General features: G+C 38.8%; 5 protein-coding genes across 5 annotated transcripts; 1 reads left to right on the top strand and 4 right to left on the bottom strand.

The window, feature by feature from the left end:
* Positions 1 to 5,331: 5,331 nt before the first annotated feature.
* Positions 5,332 to 6,526, bottom strand: ATC70_008282 (uncharacterized protein; the record flags this gene model as incomplete). Its single annotated transcript, XM_064827533.1, has 5 exons — positions 5,332 to 5,591; positions 5,657 to 5,755; positions 5,812 to 5,913; positions 5,972 to 6,272; positions 6,332 to 6,526. 5 exons carry the CDS (start codon positions 6,524 to 6,526, stop codon positions 5,332 to 5,334), a joined length of 957 nt encoding a protein of 318 aa, XP_064686817.1.
* Positions 6,527 to 7,697: 1,171 nt separating this feature from the next.
* Positions 7,698 to 8,177, top strand: ATC70_008281 (uncharacterized protein; the record flags this gene model as incomplete). Its single annotated transcript, XM_064827532.1, has 2 exons — positions 7,698 to 8,067; positions 8,137 to 8,177. The coding sequence occupies 2 exons, from the start codon at positions 7,698 to 7,700 to the stop codon at positions 8,175 to 8,177; spliced, it is 411 nt and encodes a 136-aa protein (XP_064686816.1).
* A 224-nt stretch (positions 8,178 to 8,401) lies between these two features.
* Positions 8,402 to 10,396, bottom strand: ATC70_008280 (uncharacterized protein; the record flags this gene model as incomplete). Its single annotated transcript, XM_064827531.1, has 3 exons — positions 8,402 to 9,579; positions 9,636 to 10,194; positions 10,328 to 10,396. The coding sequence occupies 3 exons, from the start codon at positions 10,394 to 10,396 to the stop codon at positions 8,402 to 8,404; spliced, it is 1,806 nt and encodes a 601-aa protein (XP_064686815.1).
* Positions 10,397 to 19,360: 8,964 nt separating this feature from the next.
* On the bottom strand, positions 19,361 to 21,266 carry ATC70_008279 (uncharacterized protein; the record flags this gene model as incomplete). The annotated part of the gene is made up of 2 exons (XM_064827530.1): positions 19,361 to 19,824; positions 20,162 to 21,266. The coding sequence occupies 2 exons, from the start codon at positions 21,264 to 21,266 to the stop codon at positions 19,361 to 19,363; spliced, it is 1,569 nt and encodes a 522-aa protein (XP_064686814.1).
* Positions 21,267 to 21,612: 346 nt separating this feature from the next.
* Positions 21,613 to 22,914, bottom strand: STT4_1 (phosphatidylinositol-4- kinase; the record flags this gene model as incomplete). Its single annotated transcript, XM_064827529.1, has 1 exon — positions 21,613 to 22,914. One exon carries the CDS (start codon positions 22,912 to 22,914, stop codon positions 21,613 to 21,615), a length of 1,302 nt encoding a protein of 433 aa, XP_064686813.1.
* Positions 22,915 to 23,795: the final 881 nt, after the last annotated feature.

The following is a 23,795-nucleotide window of genomic DNA, read 5'->3' as shown; positions in this document are numbered from 1 at the left end:
TAACATATAATGATCATCAAACAAACGGCGAACTCAAATTGGTAACGCGAATTGGGCCTCAAGTATACCTCTCATGCAAGATGAAGTCAAATCATTCATATTATACAATTGGCACTAGAAAATATAAGCCTTGCGTATTTAAAGGAATGCTGCACATATTACTGGGGTTCACTTTAGCGGCTCACAGAAAGCTCATTAATTTTAAGCTAAAGGGTGAACCTATCTCTGGTATACGAGCGTAGCGAGATAGATCGGCTAGTCTCTGGTATATATACTGAAAAACTATGAAAAAAAAAGTGGACAGACAAATCATATCCTTTCAAAAATTTAAAAAATTAAGTACCATACAAGGTGAATGAAGCCGGCATTGGGGAGAGGGTTTGGAGGAGGTGCTAAGCCCATCCACCAAGAACATAACGCATCTAACCCAACATTTGGTAACATTGACCTAGCAGTTTTACCGTAGCGAAGTGAAGGTGCAAGACCATAGTATTCAAGCAGCAAATTCGGTTTTTCATTTCCATTGTTAATAAGCTTACTAGCAACATAGTGCATCAAAATTTGCATGAAACAGCTTTGTCAATATCAATACGCCTCCTGTTCGAATTAAAAATTGCTCAAGCTACAGAACTGCCTTTCCAGTAAAGTGCAGCTACCAAAGATGTGATTTATGCCGTGTAAATAAACTCTATACAGCAATACATAACCAAATTTAACCGCGTTCAATCCTTCATATCTTGACATATAGACCTTTATGAGTCATTGGAATGACGCCAAACAATTGTATTTGAGTAGTAGTAACTTCCTGATACCTTTGCTCAACTTTTTGGGGACCAAAAAAACATGGCCAAATATCGACCAAAAAGCATGAGGTACCCCTCATGGTTTTCACCGAAAATCAAACGATCGTATTTTTCACCTCGAAAATGAAGACTTTACTATGGTATATATCAAATCAAAATGTTTCGCTCGATCCAAAGCAATTTCTGAAACCACTTTTATGAGGACTTTATATGCAAAATTTTGACTTTTTGGGCAAAAACCTTATTTCCTATTTTCTGAAACTACTCAATAAGTTTATTCAAAACATCTATTTTACTTGGCATCATTGGAAGCGCCTTGAAAAGTACTCCAAGAGTGTATTAGGAAGCAGAGGGTAATCAATACAATTTATATAGTCGAAATTCATAAAATAGATTAAAGAAATCGAAAAAGGACAATATCTGTCCAATACTGAACAGTAAAAAATAATCTGAGTTTTAATCTATTTGGCGGCGGCATTGCTGCTAGTTGACCTAATGCCTTTCTGTTGATGACAATGATGATTGCAATGCTGATTAAATGAGTATTATGGAGTTGAAAGAATAATTGCTTAGCGTAAATACCTTTTTCGGGGCAGGTCTGCCTCATGAAGGTGTCTTTTCAATGACAATATTTCAAAAAAGTCGCTGTAGATCTTACACAAGTCCTGTATTTACTTATGACCAGCTTTATGTTGCCATCCTATTAAGAGTATCAGCAGCAGCGAATGATATGGCAATTCTACTATCAGAAAATGGCGATTGTGATGTATAAATGCTGCAGAAAATTTGAATTTTCTTTCACATTGTCCCAATAATAGGCTTTGTTTGATATCAGTGTAAGCAAAAAGGATGCTGAGGCAGATACCTCCTCTCCTCCGCCTGGAGGTTCTAATATAACCTTATTATTATTATTTTTTTTTACTAACTAATAATAAATTGTTTAAAATCTACTTGATATACCAAAATTTTATTATATCTGGTTTAAAATGTCTTTGGCAAGAGTCCATAAGGCGACGCTGACATCGAGCATAGCGAGATAGATCGTCTAGTTTTATATATACCAAAAATGTGTACTGAAAAATTGGTATTAATAATGTATTCGCTATTGATATGCTGCCTTGCCTTCAAAGCAATGTTACATTTACTGGTGCCTTCAATTTTGACTTTGTTGACAACGTTAATTCAATTCCAAAAACCATGCGTATACCAACAACACAGCAGGCAGCCTAATAGTGCAAAACTTAAATCAGTTTGGATATTCAGTGGGTGAGAATTACGAAGCGTCCTTCGATGTCTATTCTTTCTTTCTTTGTTTACAACCAAAGTTTTTGTGGTACACGCATGATATTTTATTTTGAGATCAATAAATATAATGAAGTAATAATATGATAAAAATAATAATAAAAAGGAACATGTGTGAGACACCACTATAAAATGATCTACAACGTCAGTGGATTGTATCATATCCGATGACGATCAATGAGAGTGTAATAAAGTAGCCGCTTGAAGGGAAATAATTATGAGTTGAAAACCACCAAATATCAATCAATAGAGCCCAAGCTACTTGAATCTTAAATTAAAGCAGCATTCAAATGTACCATACATAAAAAATCTTTCAAAAATATATAGTAAAGATACATCTTCCTCTCGCGCATTGTGGGAGCTATTCACCATTATTACTCGCAGTACATTCAACCACACTAAGGATGATTGAGTCGCCATACGTTGTGATGATGCTCTCTTTATCCAAGTGAAGGAACTCAAAAACAACATAATCAAATATGTCAACTACTATAATATGCTCAGTAGCCATAGTTGTTGCACAGTGTTTTAGATAGAAATACTGCCGACCATTCGATAGCAAACTTTAGATCTTAAAGGGTGGTTAAGGTCACATGGATTATATAAAGATAATAGCTCATCAAAGTTATTGAAATAAACTGTTATGGCCAGCATTCTTGCATTGTTTTGCACTTTGTATCAGAGCATCAACAACATTTACCAGATATTGCAATAGCAACACTTGTTCCCTGTTATGACTAATCCTAACAGCAAGTCTTCAATTGTATAAATACACTAAATTCTAGAAGAATTTAGAGTCGTCCTATTAAAAATACAGTTGATTCTTATTGTTTTTCTATTACCCTAAGCTACTTTTGTTTTCTTTCGTGAAATATTATAACCCGGTTTCATTGCAAAGGCATTACAATAGCCATGTGCTGTGCTCGAAATAACAAATGCACCAGAGGTATTATAGTAGACTTCACCGCAGTATACCGCGTATAATGATGGTTAAGGTTTCCAGAAGTTAACTGGACTCACTCAATTCAGCAGCAGTGTTTTTAACTATCTTAAACATGAATAAACACGACTGTTACAACAACGTGCTAGATAAACTACATTGAAGGTGCTATTTTTAAGCGGGCGAATATGCACACTCTAAATGGAAAACTATTATTCCTGAACAAAGCAAGCTACAGTTGTCTAGTCTTAACAACAAGATTCTTCACCATGTCAGGTATCTATTGATAACTTGAAACCAACAAGTTAATAAAGCCCTTTTCGTACGCTCCGATTTTTAAAATGCTTGGTCAAATGTACACTTGTGAGGCGTACACATGCGGAAGGCCAACGGAGCTTCAATATCTAATGTTCTGAATGATGATCCATGGGATTCCGAAACCTATCGACTTTAAAATTACGCGTTTCTTGATAGTAACCACCCCTTCAAACTTATATGAAACTTGCAGAGAATTCAAAGGAAAATACAATGGTATCTATATCAATTCTCTGGTGTACATTGTTTACCTGATATTTGGTACGATTGTTTTTGCAATTTTTTGACTGTTTTCTAAAGATGAATCAGTATCTGTCATCAAAACATTTCGTTAAACATTACTAAACATTGTAGACTAAAAAATTTCCTATCGAATGAGCTATTGCTTGAAGCTCTGGCATAACTCTATTATAAAATATTGAAACTCTTGTCCTGACCAAAAAATCGTCACCAAATTTTTTGCTTGCTATCACAGGCAGATTTTGAAGAAAAATCCATGATTTTGCATGATACTCTTTTTTGACTATATCTCGACAAATACTCACTGGATTCGCACAAAACAAAGATCATTCGATAGCTCTACATTATATTCATTATAATATAAGGGTTTCAAGTACCAGATATACGTTCCCTTCATAAATTTGCTCAAAATCATATATTTTATGAGCTACAAGCAGGGGATATTCATTTTTTATTTTATTTATCTATAATAACCATACCATCGTATAGAAAATTGAAAAAGAAACAGAAGCTATTAGGTTTGAAGCTCTCGTTCACTTAGTAAAATTCAGAGATATGACCCTTTGAAAATCGGTCATTTGGAACATCTTCCGTCATTACTCATTGGCATCACTTTCCATAACCTCACATTAAACATGTCCTAGTCAAAAAATGTACCCTCTACAAATTTCACTACACATACATCTCACATTCATATAGTAATTTAAAAAGTTTTACTAGCAGCATCTATTCAAAATTAACTGTTTAGAATAACGAAATATAGACAGAGGAAATACAATTAGAACTGACTATATTATGAAGTTATTCCAAGATTGAATGAGGATCAATGATGAATTCGTAATAATAAGTCGATGATAATAATCAGTTGTCAATTGTATCTAAAACGAAAGCAAAAAGCTTCTTTATTACAGGGCATCTAGCTTGCTTAAATATGGTAGATCCCTGGTCAATGACTACTACGTTGAGATGGTATATAAATATCAGGCCACTGGGGCCTTATGGATTGTTGGTATAGCTTGTTGAGAGGCCACCTAAGTCGATATGTTTCATGTAGTGTAGGTGGATTTCGATATCTTGACATTAGGGAGATTGAATGTATTGTAGTTCCTGAGGCACCTGTGCACACACAATTGACTGGACTTGTAAACATAGATGTGATGTGATACAATAAACATCATCTAAGCTGCTACACTGTAAAAGGTGGCTTGAGGAGAAAGTGAATGTAGCCTAGGATGCATGCTTGTATGCCACCGTGGGCATATAACGGTCCTAATATCAAGTCTTTAGCATTAGTATAGAGCTTAGAAACGCTGTTCCTCCGTTTTGGTAAAATGCCCTGAATAGCTTTAAACCTTCGCCTTACCGGAGAGAAGCAATATATCAGTAAGCGGTTTCAAATACAAGTTTTCCAACACCTCATATACTGATCCACTGATCTATCGCTCGCTCTTACTTGTAATGGACGGGTTTGGTATAAAGATTATTGCAAATTTCATGTTCAAACCGGCCGAGAGAAATCGCAAGATAGACAGCTTCTGCAACAATAATTATATGAGCAGCAAAGCCTGTTTATGTGAATTACAAATGAAAGCCTAAAAGTGAATTAAGTCTATAGCGCAGATGGATCTTTGCCTCTTTTTTCCGTTGTAAAAAGTAGAATCTTTATTAGAATATTAATTATCTGAATTAGTCATCTTTTAAAGGGGATAGGCAGGTGGACATCTGCCAGAGCTAAGCAATAAGCACCAATTGCTTGCTATTTTCATTATCAACTTTCGATCGCTTCAAATCACCCTTGATCCATATACAGGGTAGATTTCCAACAAACATGATACCTGCCACGACAATCATAGATGTGTTCATATTATTAGGAGGTGAAGCATCTGGACCTGCACGAAGTGCGTCAATCACTAGTGAAAAGATCACCATAGCCAATGAACAGAGAGTCCACAGTACACATGAGCTAATACTTTCAGACACAGGATAGGTAACTGTATGGAAGCCATGGATGTGAATACTTTTCATCTCATTGATTTACCTGCAATTAAATACTTACTTTCGCTGGCAACCTCCAAGTAGACTGGAAACAATGCATACGAGCAAAAGCCGTTGATAATGCAGGCAATAATCACAACCGAGAATGCGTCGGGTTTCACTAAATATAGGCCTACTTCAATGCATGTAGATAGTCTATAGAACTAAAATACTTACATAAAAAGATAAAGGCTACATATGAAAAGACTACCATAGGGGTGAACATTTTGATGAGCATAAAGTGCTGACTGGACTTTCCTAGCCAGTAGCCAGTCATGCCTACCAAAGTACATAGATTATGAGTGTCAAGTATTTGATGAGTAGCTCATGTACTTGCCACCACCAAAGCAACCGCTGAATACAATCAAAGCAGCGCAGAGTCCGGCTTGTTGTTCGGTGTATCCAAGAGGCGAGATTGCTTCGATAATTAGTACAGAAACAGAGAACACCATACCCATAGACACAGAAGTGATAATAGCAATCCACCAGAATTGCATATTGGTAACAACTTCTTTTACACCTTGCCAGAATGGCGTTCTTTCCAGTGTAGCAGTGGTAGATGGAGGCACTTTGGGCTTACTGGGTATAAAGAATGTTGGCAATGTAAATGCAGTTGATATGCTAGCTACAATGATGAGCTGCAATGATTGCATAAATTTAGTATATAAATGCATGCGTATGAGCGATATCTTTTTACCATTTTAGGTACGTCTTGAATGGTGGGTGCCAGCATGGGCAGTAAAAGGGGAGCAAGTGCCATGCCAGCTTGTACCGACAAAACTGTATTTGCAATACCACGATCTTTCGGTGCAAACCATACGGCAACAAACTTGGCCGCCAGATTGTAGATTAAAGGCCCAAAAATACTAGCGATAAATTGCCCCATCATCATTAGTGGATATCTTTTTTCAACAGGGAGTACAATGGCAATACACCTTATCCAGCATCCTATAGTATTAAAGACAGCGCATAGTATGATCTACAAGATAAAGTATTAGTGAATAATTAAACACATCAAGCCATGTCAGCTATTACAGATGTTTTGATACCGATCCTCTCGTAGGCCCAAGCAGTGAACAGGGAAAATACCGTGTTGCAAATAGCAGAAGCATTCGATAGCCAATTAATCTGACTGAGAGATACATTCATCCATTGAGACATAACATTGGGAGCACTTGCGCCGGTAGTCCACATAAAAGCACAGCTTGTACTCACACCTATACATACTATTGTCTCGATCCATGCTGCTGTACTTGTTTTCTCTTCAATGACGACAATTCCTTCTTTTTCTTGTATAGCTACGTTAGTCGCAGATGACGAGGTTGATAGAAATGTGGCATCAGACAGACTCGTATCGTTTTTTAGAAGCCTTTTGTCCTGAATCACTGCATGATCCTCAATGTGCTCAAAATGACTAGATTTATTTTGCTCCATGTTGTGTGATGCAAAGAGAGACAAATGCCATGTATACAAAGTGCTTTCTTTTAAACGACTGGGGCAGAAGCATCACATTATATGCCTCAACCTCCTTTTTTTTTTCATCAATGTGCTATATCCCGGTTAGAACACAATAGTGCATGAAAAATTCGGTTTTTAACTGTGAACCTTTAACAGAGAATAATAACGGTAGATAAGCTCCTTTAGCTGACTAGGATTATGCCATTTACATTGCCATCCCACGTATGACAAACGTAACAAAAAAAGACCTCCCGAGATATCGTATTAAAGCGGGGTAACTGAAAATCGGAGAGTTGCTGCAGCTAAAACGCAACGTGGCAGGATCACTGTAAAAAGTGCCTTATGGAGTGATACACCAATGATGAGCATGTGTAACTGGATAACCTCGTGGCCGCCAGAGCCCTTTTATATATTTAGTAAAATGTCAAAAAAAAAGACAAACCTCGATAGATAAGCGACAAATTTTAATTGATGGTTTAATTTTGAAATCAACCTGGTATCGATAGATGTATCAAACAAATCAACAAAAGACAGTGCATTATAATTCCTATGATGCTGAACTGTGAGCCTTGTCCTCCTTTAACCCTGCCAAACACACAAAAGACATGACTCATAACTTACCAACAGCAGCACAGAAAGAAGAACCCATTGTGGCTGTAGTAGAAATTGAAAATGCAACAACGGTTGCTAATAATAGCAGCACATCGTCTAGCTCGTCTATTTCTACATCAACTATACCATACTACGGAAGCCGAGAACCTAAGCAATCTGTCAAAGAGACCGACCGTGTTATATTCCAAATGATGGATGACATACAGATCACCAAAACCACATTCAGAGAAAAAGGCAATGATTTGGAACTGTACAGCCAAGAGCCAGTGATAGTCGACAAATCTTCGGCAGCAACGCATCATGGTATATTGTGGAGATTTCGTATTGTATTCAGCTCGATCATCATTTTACTGCTTGTGGTTGGTACGTTTTTTTTTGGGTCTACTTAATTAAGTGATATGTAACTAATTAATTGGTGTTGTCAAATAACAGTTACGGTTGTAGTTAGCGAAATCACCAAGAAAAGATCTTAACTCGAACCAATCAATTTTATGAAATATGTACTTTATTTGATTCTAAATGTTGCGTTGTGTGTAGTATGAGTTTTTTTGTAATTAATTAAATTATAGTGGTGAATAGGTAGTAAGTAGTAGTAGTAGGTAGTAGTAATAATGGGAATAGTTATAAAGTGGTGTTTTCCTTTTTAATCCATAACCATAAAGAATACATATACAAGAGAGGGGAGGTGTTGTTATATTTAGGGTTTTCTATTAATGACAGTTCTTTTAGAAGGTGCTGTTGTAGTTGCTACAGTTCTTCTAGTTTGTAGTGTTGAAGGGGTTGTTGTGCGGCTAGATAATCGAGATACCGTAGATCTTGATGTAGTCGATGAGGTCAAGGGTCGTCTAGCACCGATATCTGCTGTGGGTGTTTTGGGAGGAGGAATAGGAGATGCTCTGTTACTCTTGCTTGCGGTCGAAAGTCTAGATGTTGAACGCAATTGCTGTGTGGGAGTAGCCCCTAAAGTAGATCTACTACTAGGACGTACTGTTGGGCGTTGTTGCTGCTTCAAGCAGGTAATTTCCTCGGTTGCAGCGTCGAATTTGCGTTGTAAAGACTTTCTGCGCTCGGCTTCCTCTTTTGAGTGTACCTTCAATTCGTGGAGTTGATCGAGAACTCGAGACATCATGGATTCCATATCAGCTCTTGCCTTGGATTCATGACGAAGACGAGATTCGAGAGGCTGTACTTGAGCCATGACTTGTTCCATCTTGCGTTCGTACGTTTGTCTCATATTGACTTCTTGCTCGACACGTTGATGCAGCACCTGATGCTGGTGATCCATCAGAATGGTCATGTCCTCCATAGCCTTTTCGAAAGCCATGCGCATAGCAGTCTCTTCGCTTAGACGATTCTCGAGCATGTAGACACGGCTTTGAAGCTGCTTGTTGTTGCGGCGATGAATGGTGTCATTGACATGTGCAAGACCAGCAAGCACTCGATGTGATACCTTCAATGGATGGTGAGCAGAAGCGGTCTTTTTACGGAAAATGTAACCTCTCCAAACAGATTGAATTTTAATAGCAGCCAAATGACGATGATCATCAAATTGCATCATGTACTCTTGCTCTTGGTCTGACAAGGGTAAGAATACAGAGGCAGACTCGATAGGCTTGCAGTGGTTGTCTTGGACATCATCTTCATCATCATAGCCTTCATCGGAGCTAATGTAACTGCCAGCAGATGGAGAAAAGTGGATAAACGTAGGAGGAGACACATTGGACTTGCTAATTTTCATAACAACCACCTTGGAGTTGTTGGAGTAGTTGCTGGAGTCGTCTTCACTCAGACTGACGAGATCGTCATCACGACAACAGAACATGTCAGCTTCTGAATTCATTCGACTGCGGTAGTAAGGATGCACGCTACGATAAGCTACAGAATAGACAGATTGAGTACATGTGTTAGCAGGCGGTAATGTCAAATATTACCTTTGTCGTTCTCAGATTGAGGGGTGGAGTAATCGGGAAACGTGAACGAGTTGTTGTCCCAATTGATTCTATCTTCCTCGGCTACACGCTCCAAGAATTGCTTGTGATGATGAGACGACAGGAAGGAAGATGGGCGGGCAGCTTGGAAGGAAGAGCCGGCTGATTTGCAGAGGACGATGGTGCCAGTAGAATCATACGACTCTTCACGGATTCTGCTGCTGCTACTGCTGTTACTGTTTGCCTGGATGGGCAATTGAAGAGGCGAGAGTTGGTTGTCTGCTACAAACGACATGTCTAAGTTTTTGAATGAATCGAGATACTGGTCGAGCAATTGATCTGAATTCTGGTAGTCATTGTAATATTCCTCTTGCTCGTCGTCTTCTTCATAGAGAATATTGGAGTATGCCGCTGTTGAATTTGAAGTAAACGAGCATTCATCAAAGAATGAAAAGTCTTCTTGATCGATATCGTCTGCTTCGATGGCCATGATTCGAGATTTGGGAGGGAATTCATATTGGAATTGCTCGGGAGCAAGATGCTGAGTGATTTCAATCAATTCCTAATAATAAACATATGAGCACACGAGTCAATTATCCACATTTAATGAATTTGAGAAATATTTGTGTTACGGTAAGCTCTGTATTGCATACCGACGACCACGTTTTTCTCTTTCTTTATTCCATTGTAATTACCTTTTCATCTTCTATTAAGGAAGTAGGATTACGGAGCATAATTGGTTCAGGGTTAAAGCAATCAGTCATTTTGCGTTGTGCTGTTGTAGTTGTGTTGTAGTGAGTGGAATGGGTTGTAATTTTTTTTTGGGTGTTTTTTAATCGTATTTGGAGAACAAGATGTTCTTTAGTCTAGTTGTTGGTCTTAGATGTATATAATTATCGAGTGGATAGTGCTTTGGTTTTTTTTTTTTTTTTTGTCAAGAAAAAGAAAGAAGGAAAAAAAAAAGAAGAAAAAGAGTGGAAATCATGATGGCTATTTTAATCATTTTATACATGATCCATATTTGCAGGGAGGTACAATATGCTCAAAAAGGGTTTACTCCATTATTATAGAATTTGACGGTGGTACACACATTTATTTTACCATTCATTTGTACATATAAATGTAGATGCATCTGTTGCATACAGGTGCTTTCTTTTATATACCCATATCATAATGAGATCAAGAATAGGGGACACTCAAAGATAGGCTTGCAACGACTCATTTGCGGCTGTATTAGCTTCAAATGTGCTTCATTGGTGTGGGAATGAGGCTAACTTATGGTCTTTTATTTATAAACATGAATAAGGCTCAATCTCGATGCTATGATACATGCGGCTTTTATTGACTATACTCAATAGAGTGCTGGTCAAGCTTGCCTATCCGTCGTTCGTTTACATGAATACTTTCATTATGCTCTGAAACTGACAGCCCCTAATAACCCAAACTCTAATCCAACCACACAACCCAACTGAGCCAAGTATGCAATATTGAGTAATTTGTGTAATTTCGCAGTATTGGACTTATCGTCATGACTAAATCGCAAGTTGTACAAGTAGCTAAACAAGTACAACATGTGAATAGCACGGAATTTATTGAGTCTGCTATATCGATCATCAGCATCTGAAGATAGGATCATATTCATTGCTTATATAAATCACCTTATTTTGAAGAGCATTCATAGTAGCTTTGCATCATGCGTTTAAATTTGGATTGCATGAATAGTCGTGACGCTATAAGTTCTGGTTATGTCATTGAAAGTAGTCCAAAGACACGATTATCAACTGCATTGAGGATTGAGATTCATACAATCATGAAAGAAATGATAATTAAGTATAGTCATCTTCATCGCACAGTTGTACGTACCCAAAGCACATGAAAAACAAGGTTAAGATTAACACACAGAAGGGGTCCGTGTTGTTGTCTTGTGTATCTCGAATAGTAGCACACATCCTACCCGTATGATACAAATGTACTCCTTATTCATCTTATTTAAATCGTTTCAAAATACAGGTTGATATTCAGTTTATCAAACATTTCTTGGACCATTATACTCATTGTTGTTATGGCGTAACGAGTTTATACGCCATAAATCACTTGAAAGCTTGTTTATCTTCAGGCAATGCTCTCACCTGTGTGCACCAAAGTAGGATCCTTATGGGAAAGGCTTGAGGAGCTCAAAATCGCTTTGGCACTACAAAAGGACATTTAGTATCTACGAGGTGGCATATAATCAGATCGAAGGAGTGCATTATTGATATAAAGCAATGTTAAGTATATCCTCCGATGCCTCTGATTTTCTAGTATTGCTTTCCAAGCCTCGCATGGCCGAAAATTCCACTAAAATTAGTATGCAATGCACGAAGCAGCTTTTGATAACTAAAGGCCATCACATCAACGAATTGGATGGAGAGCATCATTATAACAATAAAGTCCTAATTCATGTTCATTTTGGGAGTGGTATTGATGATATATCGTGCTCAAGAGAAATAGCGCACACAACGGCTTGTGCCTCTGATACTCTGTGATCCACCATAGCGTTCTCTTTTCTTTCCTTCCGTAAGTATACACTAACCAATTGATCTCGCTACACTCAATGATGGCGCCATCCTACGGGCTGTCGCCAAAGACATTTCAAATCAGGGATATCAAGTGGATTTTAAATAATCAATCAATAGCAAAGGAGAGGTTATATCAGAGTCAGGATGAGGCATCCCCCCTTTGCTTATACACGGATATCAAACGAAATCTATTATTGAGACGATGCGAAAGAGAGCTCAAGTTTTATGCAGTGCTTGCACACCACATTTCTGGAAGTAGAATTGTCATACCATTCGCTGGTGTTGCTCTTGAGATGGCGGCATAGAGCTGGTCATGCGTAAATACGGGACTTGTATAAGACCTACAGCGATTTTTTTTTATCGATTGTCATTGCAAAGGACACCTTTATTATAGCATTTAAGCTGAGCAAACGTTCTTTTGAATTCACGATCCTCATTTAATCAGCATCGCAATCATCACTGTCATCATCATTATCATCATCAAAAGGCATTTGGGTCAGCCAGCAGCAACGCCGCCGCCAACTTTGATTCAAGGTCAGCTTATAATTTTCTGTCCAAGATTGGACAAATTTATTATTTCTCGACTTGATTGAACTCTTTTTAGATATTCGACTATATAAGCTGTGGTGATCATCCTATGCTTCCTAATACATTCATGGAGTGCTTTTCAAGGCGCTTCCAATGGTGTTAACTGTAATAGGCGTCTTGAATAAAATTACTGAGCAATTAGGCAAAGTATTAAATGAGATTTTTGGCTAAAATGTCGAGACTTTGCATATGAAGGCCTTACAAAAGTGGTTTCAGGGGTTACTTTTGACCAAGAGAAACACTTTGATTCAATATATGCCATAGTAAAAGTCTTCATTTTCAAGGTAAAAAATGAGATCGTTTGATTTTCAATGAAAACCATGAGGTATCCCTCGTGGTTTTCGGCCGATTTTTGACGATTCTAAAAAAGTTGAGCAAAGGTGTCAGTAAGATAATGCTAGTTGAGAGAAATTGTTTGGTGCCATTCTGGTGGTCTAAAGCAGCTTCAAACACGAGAAAACACAGCTTAAATATACTCAGTTTTTGCTGCGTTTTGCATAGTTTTAGGTAGTCAGAGACAATAAAAGTGTGCTGTCTGTACGCATATTGGTTATTTCCATTGATATAGGCGTGGTATATTGTTGAAAAGCCGGCTCCGTAGTCCAGATAGTATATAAATGGCTCTCATGCGATAATTGAAGGCTAAACAGCGAAATCCTAGCATATATTGGTAGAATGACTGAATGTCACACTATATAAGATGCCAAAAAGCACGACCTTGATCGTGTCATTGTCACATTGCCATACTTTTCAATGATCATCTGGAATGATAGAGCAGCATTCTGCATTATAATATACGAGTGATTATGCTCCGGATAGTTCTCTACCAATTGCCCTTGCGTATCTTATCAAAATACTGCTACTTTCATTATAACTTCCCGCTTGCACTTGAGAACCCTTCACATCATTTGTGGATCTGACTTTTATGCGATGTTCCACATCCGTATACATGTAAATACTTCATATACAGGCAAGTAGCATACAGGTATTATCCCTTCTTAGTCGACAGTGTGGCTGAAACAGCAAAATCTGAGCGCATTTGAGCTGCGTTTTCTCGCTTTCAAAGCTGTTTTAGATTGTCAGAATAGCACCAAACAATTGCTCTCATCTGGCAGTTACTTATTGCCACTATTGCTCAACTTTTTGGGGACCAAAAAAAAAATGGCCAAAAAATGGCCAAAAAGCATGAGGTAGCCCTCATGGTTTTCATCAAAAATCAAACGATCGCGTTTTTGACCTTGATAATGAAGAATTTTACTATGGTATATATTAAATCAAATTGTTTCTATCGATCCAACGCAACCCCTGAAGCTATCTTTGTGGGGCCTTTATATGGAAAATCTCGACTTTTTGGCCAGAAACCTCTTTTTATATTTTCATAAACTGCTCAGTAAGTTTATTCAAAACATCTACCTTACTTGGTACCATTGGATGCGTCTTGAAAAGTGCTTCGAAATTTTATTAGGAAGCAAAGGATGATCATCACAACTAGTATAGTCGAATCTTACAAAAGAGTTCAATCGAGTCGAAAAAAGGCAAAATCTGTCCAATCTTGAACAGAAAAGAATGTTCTGGATTTGAATCAATTTTGGCGGCTGGTGCGGCCGGCTGGCAGACTCAATGCCCTTTTCATCATGAAGGCAATACAGTAATAGATACTTTTGAAGCGTATGGAAAGTAGGTGGCAGATCATATAGCATCATCGTTAGCTATGCTGCTCTTTTTGAATCTATATTTGATAACGCCAGTCTATCAAAATACTTGTTATATCAATTTCTTTCCTTTTTGAGGCTTTGAAAGTGTTTAGGGACCATAAATTTATTATGTTATGATAGTATATACAGGCAAAATCTCTTGACGTTAAATTATATGTATATGATTAAATTATGTACAGGCTTTAAAATACATTGGTCATAGCAATCAATAGACAGTACAAGCTTTGAAACAAGATGCAATCATAAAAGAGCATATTATTGAAGCTAATGACAAGACGTGGTTGTTTTTTTTATTAATGTGTATTTGAGTTTATGAGATCACCATACTTGATGGATTAAAATATTTCAGATTTTTGAGGCTATTTTGACTTGTATAGATAGAGGTAGCAGAGATATAAGAACGACTTGGCCTTGTATAGATGTCAGGCATTAATTGTCTTGATAATTGATTGAGTAAGAGGAAGCACAGATGAGAGTAGGGCTTGACCTTGTATAGATGTAGAGATGGCATATTTGAACAGTCTTGTCATTTTAGGAGCTTGTAGGAAGCACAGATGAGAGTAGGGCTTGACCTTGTATAGATGTAGAGATGGTATATTTGAACAGTCTTGTCATTTTAGGAGCTTGTAGGAGGCACAGAGAACTTGGCTTGATAGCATTTGGAGAGGACAGCTTGCTTTAGATGAGATAGAACATGAGATGGTAGAGGTAACTAGATAAAGATGAGATGAGTACACAAGTACTGTGGCATGAGTGCGTAACAAACCATTTGGGCAAAGAAAATTGATCATCAATAAAAGGAACCAACACTATATAAACAGGTACCAAGGTGTAAACTTGCTTCACCTATCACAAGATCATCGACACGCTCAAGCCGCCTCCATCTCCGGATCATAGGGTTAAACCCTACTCTCGTCGGCAATAAAGCTTGTGATCATCCCGTAGCATGACCAATGGATTTGTCCTGCAGTCTACCCATGATTATGAAGCGGTGATCCTACTCAGTCCCTACAAAGTAGTTTTTCGGCACTATATAATCAATAGGTTAGTCAACATGGCTCATACGTCCAACAAGATAATAACTCACTCGCACAGTTCACCAAGGTCTGCATGTATCAAAGATAGTGTGGCCTTTTTCTAGCATGGACCAAGAGACGTAGAGAGGACCATGGATTTGTAAGGCATTGTATGTAGCAGTAGTAGAGGCCAATAGACAGTAGAGTATTTGATTTAGATGACCATATGTAGAGAGAGAGAGAACCCAAATGTCTTGTAGAGAGTTTGTATGTATAGAGTATTTTTGCTTGTTGTAGAGAGATGAGATGAAGAAGAAGAGGGAAAAGCTGTTGAAACAAATCCCTATTTATATCCTTCTCATCGACTTTTGTGTGAGTCCAGTATCCTTGCCACACTCAAATTCGTTTCCTTTTACTTTTCTCCACGATATACTACTTTGAGCGCGTGAAAATAGTACCATTTTGACGCTTGACACTTGCTCTATTTGATCCGCTTCGTCCGAGGCTTTCAACTGTTTTCTGTCTCGAGTTATGTCCATTTTGCTACTTCAAAAAGCCCTTTTTCCACCTTCACATGAAACGAGTTCCCCCATCTCTTCCTAGATGTAATTAACAGACAACTTCTCACTGGTTCAACCTCATCAAAAAGTAAACAAAAAATGTCATTTGACACTGAAACAGATGCAACTGATTGCTTGATTAAGTAATCTTTTTTTTACCTCTCCTTAATTTCTCTCTCCAAGGTCATACGGTTCTCGATCCATCTCTCTTGTTGTTTACATCAGCCATAAACTGTCCATCTAATCGGACAATACAAGTGTTAAGGTTGGCTTACTTGTCGTTTACATCACATCGGAGCCAGCATAACTGATTCTGGACCAAGAAACAAGTGTACACCTCGGAAAACAAGCGTGCCATATGAATATTACTGCGGCAATCTCCATGGAATGGAACATAATGGATCGTTTTCGAACCAGTGCAAGTCATCTTGTTTCCAGCTATCATGGTTGCTGTCAATGATGTCAATCAAGTGTTTGCGCTACTAGATATCATCAATATGCCCACATTTACATAGTGAGTTGGTCATTCTCGTGTATCATTCCTGCAACCTGTTTTTAGTTCTTATGCCAAGAACATGCATCTCATAAAGAGTCAACACGTTTCATATCATTTTTTTAGGGATCGTCCTCTTTTAGAAGGTATTCGGATCATGCAAGATCAAAATAATTCATTTGCTAGGCAAAATTAAGCTTTAAAAAAAATCACATGTAAAGTAAACAAAAGGACATGAATTGAAGAGAGATAAGCAAGTAAATGGCCAATTTGTGGTCAAAGAGAGGATATTTTACTAGAAGGTATGTACATCATTAGAAAGCAAATCGCTTGAGGAATCCAATGGTACTATTTTCAGGGTTCTAAGTAAAGTACACATCGCGAAATTCATCAAACAAGGCCGTGGGATTTTCAAAAGAAAGAGGTTTCTGAATTAAACTTCACCTGCAATATCATTTTTGTCTGTGTGCTATTCTGTTGCTTTGGATTATGTCACCAGCCTGTCCTTTTTGGGTCTCACGTTGGGTACGCTATCCATTTGAGAAGTCTCGCTTTCTCGTATAATCGTTTCTGTGGGTATCATTGCCGCTATATTATAGGGCTTCGAGCAATCAAGGAGAGTCTTTTTTTTGCCAGCCAGAAGGAATTAAAATCTCGATTGACATTCTATCACAATTCGTTGATTTTTGATCCTTTTGCGACTTGATCGACTCATTTTACCAAATTCGACTATGAAAGTTGTAGTGATCATCCTTTACAGCCTTAAGCTATCTAGAAGATTTTTTCGAGGCGCATCCAATGGTGCTATTTATTATAGCTGTTTTGATTGAACTTGTTTAGCAATTTATGAAATTATGAAATGACGTTTTTGGCGAAAATGTCGAGATTTTATATATCAAGGTCTCACAAACAAAGCTTCAGGGGTTGCGTTGGATCGAAAGAGACTTTTTGGTTCAATACATGCCATAATAAAAGTCTTCGTTTTTGTGATAAAAAATGCGATCGTTTAATTTTTGGTATTTTTTTTTTTTTTTTTTTTTGTATGGCTGTTGCTTATTTATTAGTAGGTATACAAATACAATAAGAACATCAAATGATGGACAAGTGTATGTAACAAAGTGACTTGCCATATATAATATTTAATTAAACTACTACTTATATTAATGCTTGAGATCTGACAATCTCATCACTTTAGCACAGATCTTGGTGGTGACATTGTTGGTATCAAAAGGCACTCCTTCGAATGTCAGTAGGAGGCGGAATCTCCATATCATGCGAATGGTGGCAGCAAACAGATCAAATATTGTAATCTTGATGTCTAAGTTGTAGATGAAGTATTGCTTCAGGTTCAAATTATAGATTGGTATACTTGTTGTGGATTGGCAACTTTGGGATATTCCAGGAATTGTTCAAAGATGTTGGACCAAATGTCGTTTTTGTGGGGGGCAGCTAACCATGAGATGTTTGGCATCTTCAGTATCATTGCAGAGGGTACATTTGTCATCTTCGACGTTCCTCAGGCGTCGAACGAAAAGAGCTGATTTGCTCGGGCATTGCTTGTGTATCATTCTATACCAGACATTTCTCACAGAGTGGTGCATGTTTTGATGATAGAAGTGTTTCCACTGGACTTTGCTGATGGTATGATTGAACTTTCGTCCAACATCAAGATTGTGTATGTCCAGCATAACTGATCTCAAGTCTTTGTTCGTCATTCGAAGCATTGGGCGGTCTTGGTAATTAAGCATAGCAACGAAAGGCCGTAGATCTAGATGAGCCTCCATGTTTCTTGTATCCGCAAAGGATTTCAATTTGATGTTCCCACAAAGAAGGCCTCTTTCTATCTGGTTCCTGATGTTTGGTCGCTTGCATTCACTTCTTGACTTTAGCTGCAGAGTACTTGTTTCCTGATCAATGTGGAAGAAGTCGTGAACTTTGCTCTCCCTGATCGAGTCTCTGCTTGTATATCCCATAGCTACTTCCTCATTGTCAAAATCAAGAATTTCCAGCACTGGCAATGACAAGAGTGTCATGACATTTGGTTTGACAGGCCAAGCGAGTGAGAGCGGAGAATGCTCCATACAGGTATCTATTGCCTCGAACATCATGTAATAAGGGTGGAAGCCTCTTAACTGGTTTTTGTATCTAGCCGTTTGTAACAGTATATGGATTATGTGCGATGGTGAGTCGTGCGACATCTTCAAATAATCCACTAGTAGCCTATAAGTGAGACCAAGTATGTTGTTGCTGTTTTCTGTCAGCAAAGCGTTCAGACATCTGAATTGCAGAACCTTTTGTTGCGCCATTATATCAATCAGTCCTAAACCGCCTTGATACCTTGGTAGGAAGAGAGAATTGCCCTTTAGAGGTGGATACAGACCAGACATTACAAACTGATAAATGATTGAGGTTATATTCTTGACTGTGTCTTTGGGCAGGGAAACAATCCGAATGACATGCCATAGCTTGGACAATATCATAGTGTTGGCAATATTCGCTCTGCCATACAGTGAGACTTGCCGTGCTGCAAACCTTTCAACAGCAGTAGTAATATCACCCAGTAGTTTAGCAATGTATACGTCTCTTTGTTGATTGCAGAACCAAATTGGATAACCTAGGTATTTTATAAATCCTGTAGACGTAGAATCATACCATCTGATTTTGAGATTGTTTCTTGCATGATCTTGAATTAGGCCACCAGTTTGGCTTGTCATCCTTCCACCATGAAGAGGGAAGGCCACGGACTTGTCGTAGTTGATCTTGGAGTTCGAGGCCTTGTTGTAAGTTCTCCATCTTTCTTACAGATCAAGAAGTTCAGTCCGAGACTTGACGAATGTCAGGACATCATCCGCATATGCGAGTACTTTCAATGGAGGAGGAGCTACCCAACTATTTGTTCTCTTGCTTATAGGCTTGACGTGTTGGAGACTATACCCAGAGATAGTTGTACTTTTGGTCACAGATAGCAGAAATGGTTCGATAGCCAAGTTGAACAACATTGGTGATATACTGTCTCCTTGTATGATGCCGCGTCTTTGCTCGATAGGATCTGTTAAAAAGCCATTGACATTCACGTAAATTGAGTTGTCGAAGAATAGCTTGCAGATGCATTGGACAAACTGTTTTGGAAAACCAAACTTCACTAGGACCTTGGATATATACTGGGGAAGTACCCTATCGCACGCTTTGGCGTTGTCCAGCATAATCCCAGCATATTCGACAAATTCTTCAGAATTGTTCCATCTTGCTTCACGTGCATTGTCTACAGTCACTTTCAATGACATCCCATGGTCTCCAATGTATCTACCTCTCAGGAAGCCCCTTTGGTGGGGGGGGGGGGGCTATAAGGTCACTTGCTACCTCTATGACTCGTGAGTTAATTAGTCTGGTAAACACTTTGCAATCAGAGGCTATTAGGGTTATTGGACGGTAGTTGCCAAGGTCAGTCATATCCCTTTTCTTTGGTAGCAGCACAATACATGATTCCTGCCAGGATTTTGGGAATTTGCCTAATGATAAAGCATCGTTGAACACTTGCAGAATAATCGCTTCGCAGCTCGGGTTGATAACTAGAAGGTGTAAAATTTCGTAACATATACCATCCAGGCCCGGACTACTACCATTTGGCGTTCTTTGAGATCCTTGAATGATATCTTCGTAAGGTATGTCTTCAATGATGTCCTGTGAGTCCTCAGCTGGAATTGTTTTGTCGATATATTGTAGCATTCTTTCCACACAGTTGAGATCAATTTCTTCCTCGGTGTATAGGTCTTGGTAAAAGACTTTGGCAGCATCAAGTTTAGTACTAGTTTCCCAGCATTGTTCCCCGGAATTAGGATGCTTTAGGCTAGAGATTGTTCGCTTGGATGCCTTTTCCGCTAATGTTTGCTTGATGTAACCTGGAGACCTTTCACTCTTCTCGTGCCATCTCTGTCCTGCTCTCAGTCGTTGGACGTCAACTATCTCTTGTTGGAGTTGGGATAGCTCCTTTTCGACAGGAGAAAGCAAAATATTGAGACAGACGGAGTCATCCCGGTACCTACGTAGCAAATTGTTCCTCTCACTTTGTAGCTTCTTGATTTTAGCTTTCCTCCATGAACAGTGAGTACGGCTGAAGTTTTGAGTAACTTGCTTAGTTTTCTTCTTAATCAGGTCCCATTTTTCTTGAGCAGATAGGTTAGGATCTAATTTGGTTTCAACGCAGTTAGAGATAGCAGTGTTTAATTTATTGACGTAGATAGGGTTCTTCGCAAGAAAGGGGTTGGCCCGCCAAACACCTTTACCACAGTTAGTCATGCCGGTAGTATATGTCTTGGTTAACAAGGCATGGTCTGTCCATTCTTGAGAGAGAAATATGATATCACCATCACTCATCTTGAAGAAAGCATCGCGGCCTGCAAACATATAGTCGAGAGTGGAAAGAGACGATCCATGTCTAAAAGTGTAATCATGCGGTAGATTTGGTTGGTTCAAGCAATCTGAAAAGTGAGTGTTCAAAAATTCAATGAAACTTTTGGGCTTTCCAATTTGGCGATTATAGCGTTGACTTGTGGAGTCGAAGCAGCAGTTCATGTCACCGGCTATGATGTGAGAAGGGATCATCTCAGGCATGGAGTTAAGGAGACTGATGATTTGGTCGAACAAGTGATTTCTCGCCCTGTAGTTATCAGAGTGAGCATAGATTAAAATGTAAATTGGAGGCATGTTATTGTTAACCAGTGATAGCTTGGCCAGAATAACTCTTCCATCTTCTAGTATTTTGATTTGTTGTAGATTCAGTGATGGATTGAAGTTGATGACTCCACATTGTCCAGTCCAAATTGCTTGGTGGCACTGGAATTGACATTTAAAATTTGTTGTGATGTTTTCAAAGGAATGGTGAGGAATATTTGTTTCCTGGCATAGTAGTATATTTAACTTTTGCTGCTTAAGGTAGGTGATGAACCTATTTGTTGTATTGGTGTTGTATTGTTTGTTGAGGTTCCTGCAATTGAGGGAACCTATCCTAATGTTAATGTTTCTAGTTTGGTTGGTATTACTCATTAATTAATTATAATGTGTTTGTAGTTGGTGGTCCATCCAAGACCATTTCATCTCTGGCATTAGTCTCTTGCTGTTTAATCTGCTTTTTTCTAGGACCTTCGCTGTCCTCTACTAGAGGGGTAGAAGCCAGTTCATCAATAGATCGCTTGGGATGTTCCTCAGTAGGTTCATCTACACTCTTCTTGTGCCCAGAGTGTCGTAAATTATATTTACTTACATTGTTCTGAACAACCTTAGGAGATTCCCCATCGCTATCTTCCTCGCTGGTAGACTTGACATACTCCTCATCACCAAAGGAATTATTGTCCTCCTCCTCGAGATGTCCATTGGGAGCATCCTCTTGTGAGAGGCTACCGGCCTGAGATTTCCGACCCTTGAATTCAGCAACCTGAGATTCACCATCATGGGAGTCACCTTCCTGAGATGCACCAACTTGAGATTCATTCATCTCCTCCTGGCCCCTGTTATCAAAAACTTCTTCCATTTGCATATCCTTGCTGTCGTTCAAGTTGGTTGAATGTCCTTGGGCGTTTTCAGCGTCGGAATCAGACTCTGGCTCGTCTGCTGAAGATACTTCCCCCTTGGAAAGTGCCTCATCATCGCTTGGGGATTTCGACGAAAGGGATGTAGCCTTCCTTTTCCCCTTCTTGTGGTTGAGGTACTTAGGAGGGTCCACATTCATTAGATCTAAAAGGTCAACCTTTCTACCTATAGGCTTAGGTTGGGCAACATTCTCTTGCTGGCGATGTTGACCTTGTTTGTTGTGATCATTAGTTTTCTTCACTCTATTCCATGAGGCTAATGGGCACCCGGCGATGAGATGTTCCAAGCTTCCGCATCGGAAACATGCTTTCCTCTTTGTTCGAGGACAATCAGCTTTGATATGATCATCAGTGTGACAGTCTTGACAAATTGGGTTCATGTTACTCCAAACCAAATGTGGCTTCTCCTTGAAATTCCCAAACTGGATCTGAGGGGTAAGTTCAGCTGCATAACTCTTTAATTTGTCCCTATTTAGAGTGACAAAACCGCGACCAGTAAACCAATTACCATCCTTGGTATAGCTAAGACCAAGATTGAGAATGTCCCCATATTTTTGGAAGGTCTCCACCATCAAAGGCTTCAAAACTTCTTCAGTTTTGTGAGGAAGCTCAGAGACACCTACTCTGAGGACGTTGGCATTTTTGTCCAAAGCCTTGTTCACCTTGATTACCTTCCCTTGTAAGACGAGTTCCTTGTTCAGAGCCTCCTCGCAATCTTCCTGGCTTGGGAAGTTGATTTCAATGACCTTATGATTCTTGCCAACCATACGTGTTCTAATTCCCAATCCTTTGGAATAGTGATCTCAAAGACAAGTGAGCAAGGGCTTCTCTCTGAATACCATCCCAGCAAATTGAGAACAATCAATGGCGAAGGAGTAGTCATCCTTAGCTTCTACGAATGTTGAGTTGTAGTCCAAAGGTCTTCCAGTTGTGGAGGCGTTGTTGTCGATAGCTGGAGCAATGTTGAAGGTTGTTCGCTTCTGACTCTTGATATCTTGAAAAAGTGATGCATAAGTAAAAATGTTGTTGCCTGGATTATGGCTAGAATCCAGCGTGGAACCTCCATTACTGGAAATTCCACCTTTTTTTTTTTGCTATTTTATGATCTTTAGCGGAGAAAGCCATACTTTTTCGTCGATTTTTGGCCATGTTTTTTGGGTTCCCAAAACGTTGAGCAAAGGTGCCAGGAAGTTACTGCTACTCGAGTACAATTGTTTGGCGTCATTCCGGCGGCTCAGAAAGATCTATATGTCAAGATATGAAGGCTTAAAAGCTGTCAAATTTGGTTGTATTTTTGCTTTATGGCTTTTATTTACGCATCTTTGGTAGCTGAAATCTTCTGGAGGAAGGGCAATTCTGCAGCCTGTGCGACTTCTAATTCGAATAGGAGGCAAATTGATTTTGGTAAAGCTAATTCATGCAAATTTTGATGCGTTATGTTGTTGGTAGATAATTAATGATGGGAATAAAAGGCTGAATTTGCTACTTGAATACTATGGTTCTACACGTTCGCTTCGCTACTGCAAACCCTTATCAAGGCCAATGTCATCCAGTGCTGGATTAGATGCTTGGTTGTTATGGTTTCACACCCTCGCTGCGGTATGGCAAACCCCTTTTATTTTAGGCCAATATTACCAAATGTTCAATT

This window comes from Mucor velutinosus (genome assembly GCF_035048745.1).
Source record: "Mucor velutinosus strain NIH1002 chromosome Unknown tig00001561, whole genome shotgun sequence".
NCBI lineage: Eukaryota > Fungi > Mucoromycota > Mucoromycetes > Mucorales > Mucoraceae > Mucor > Mucor velutinosus.
Note: the sequence above shows the minus strand (reverse complement) of the source record. Positions and strands in the feature narration are given on the sequence as shown.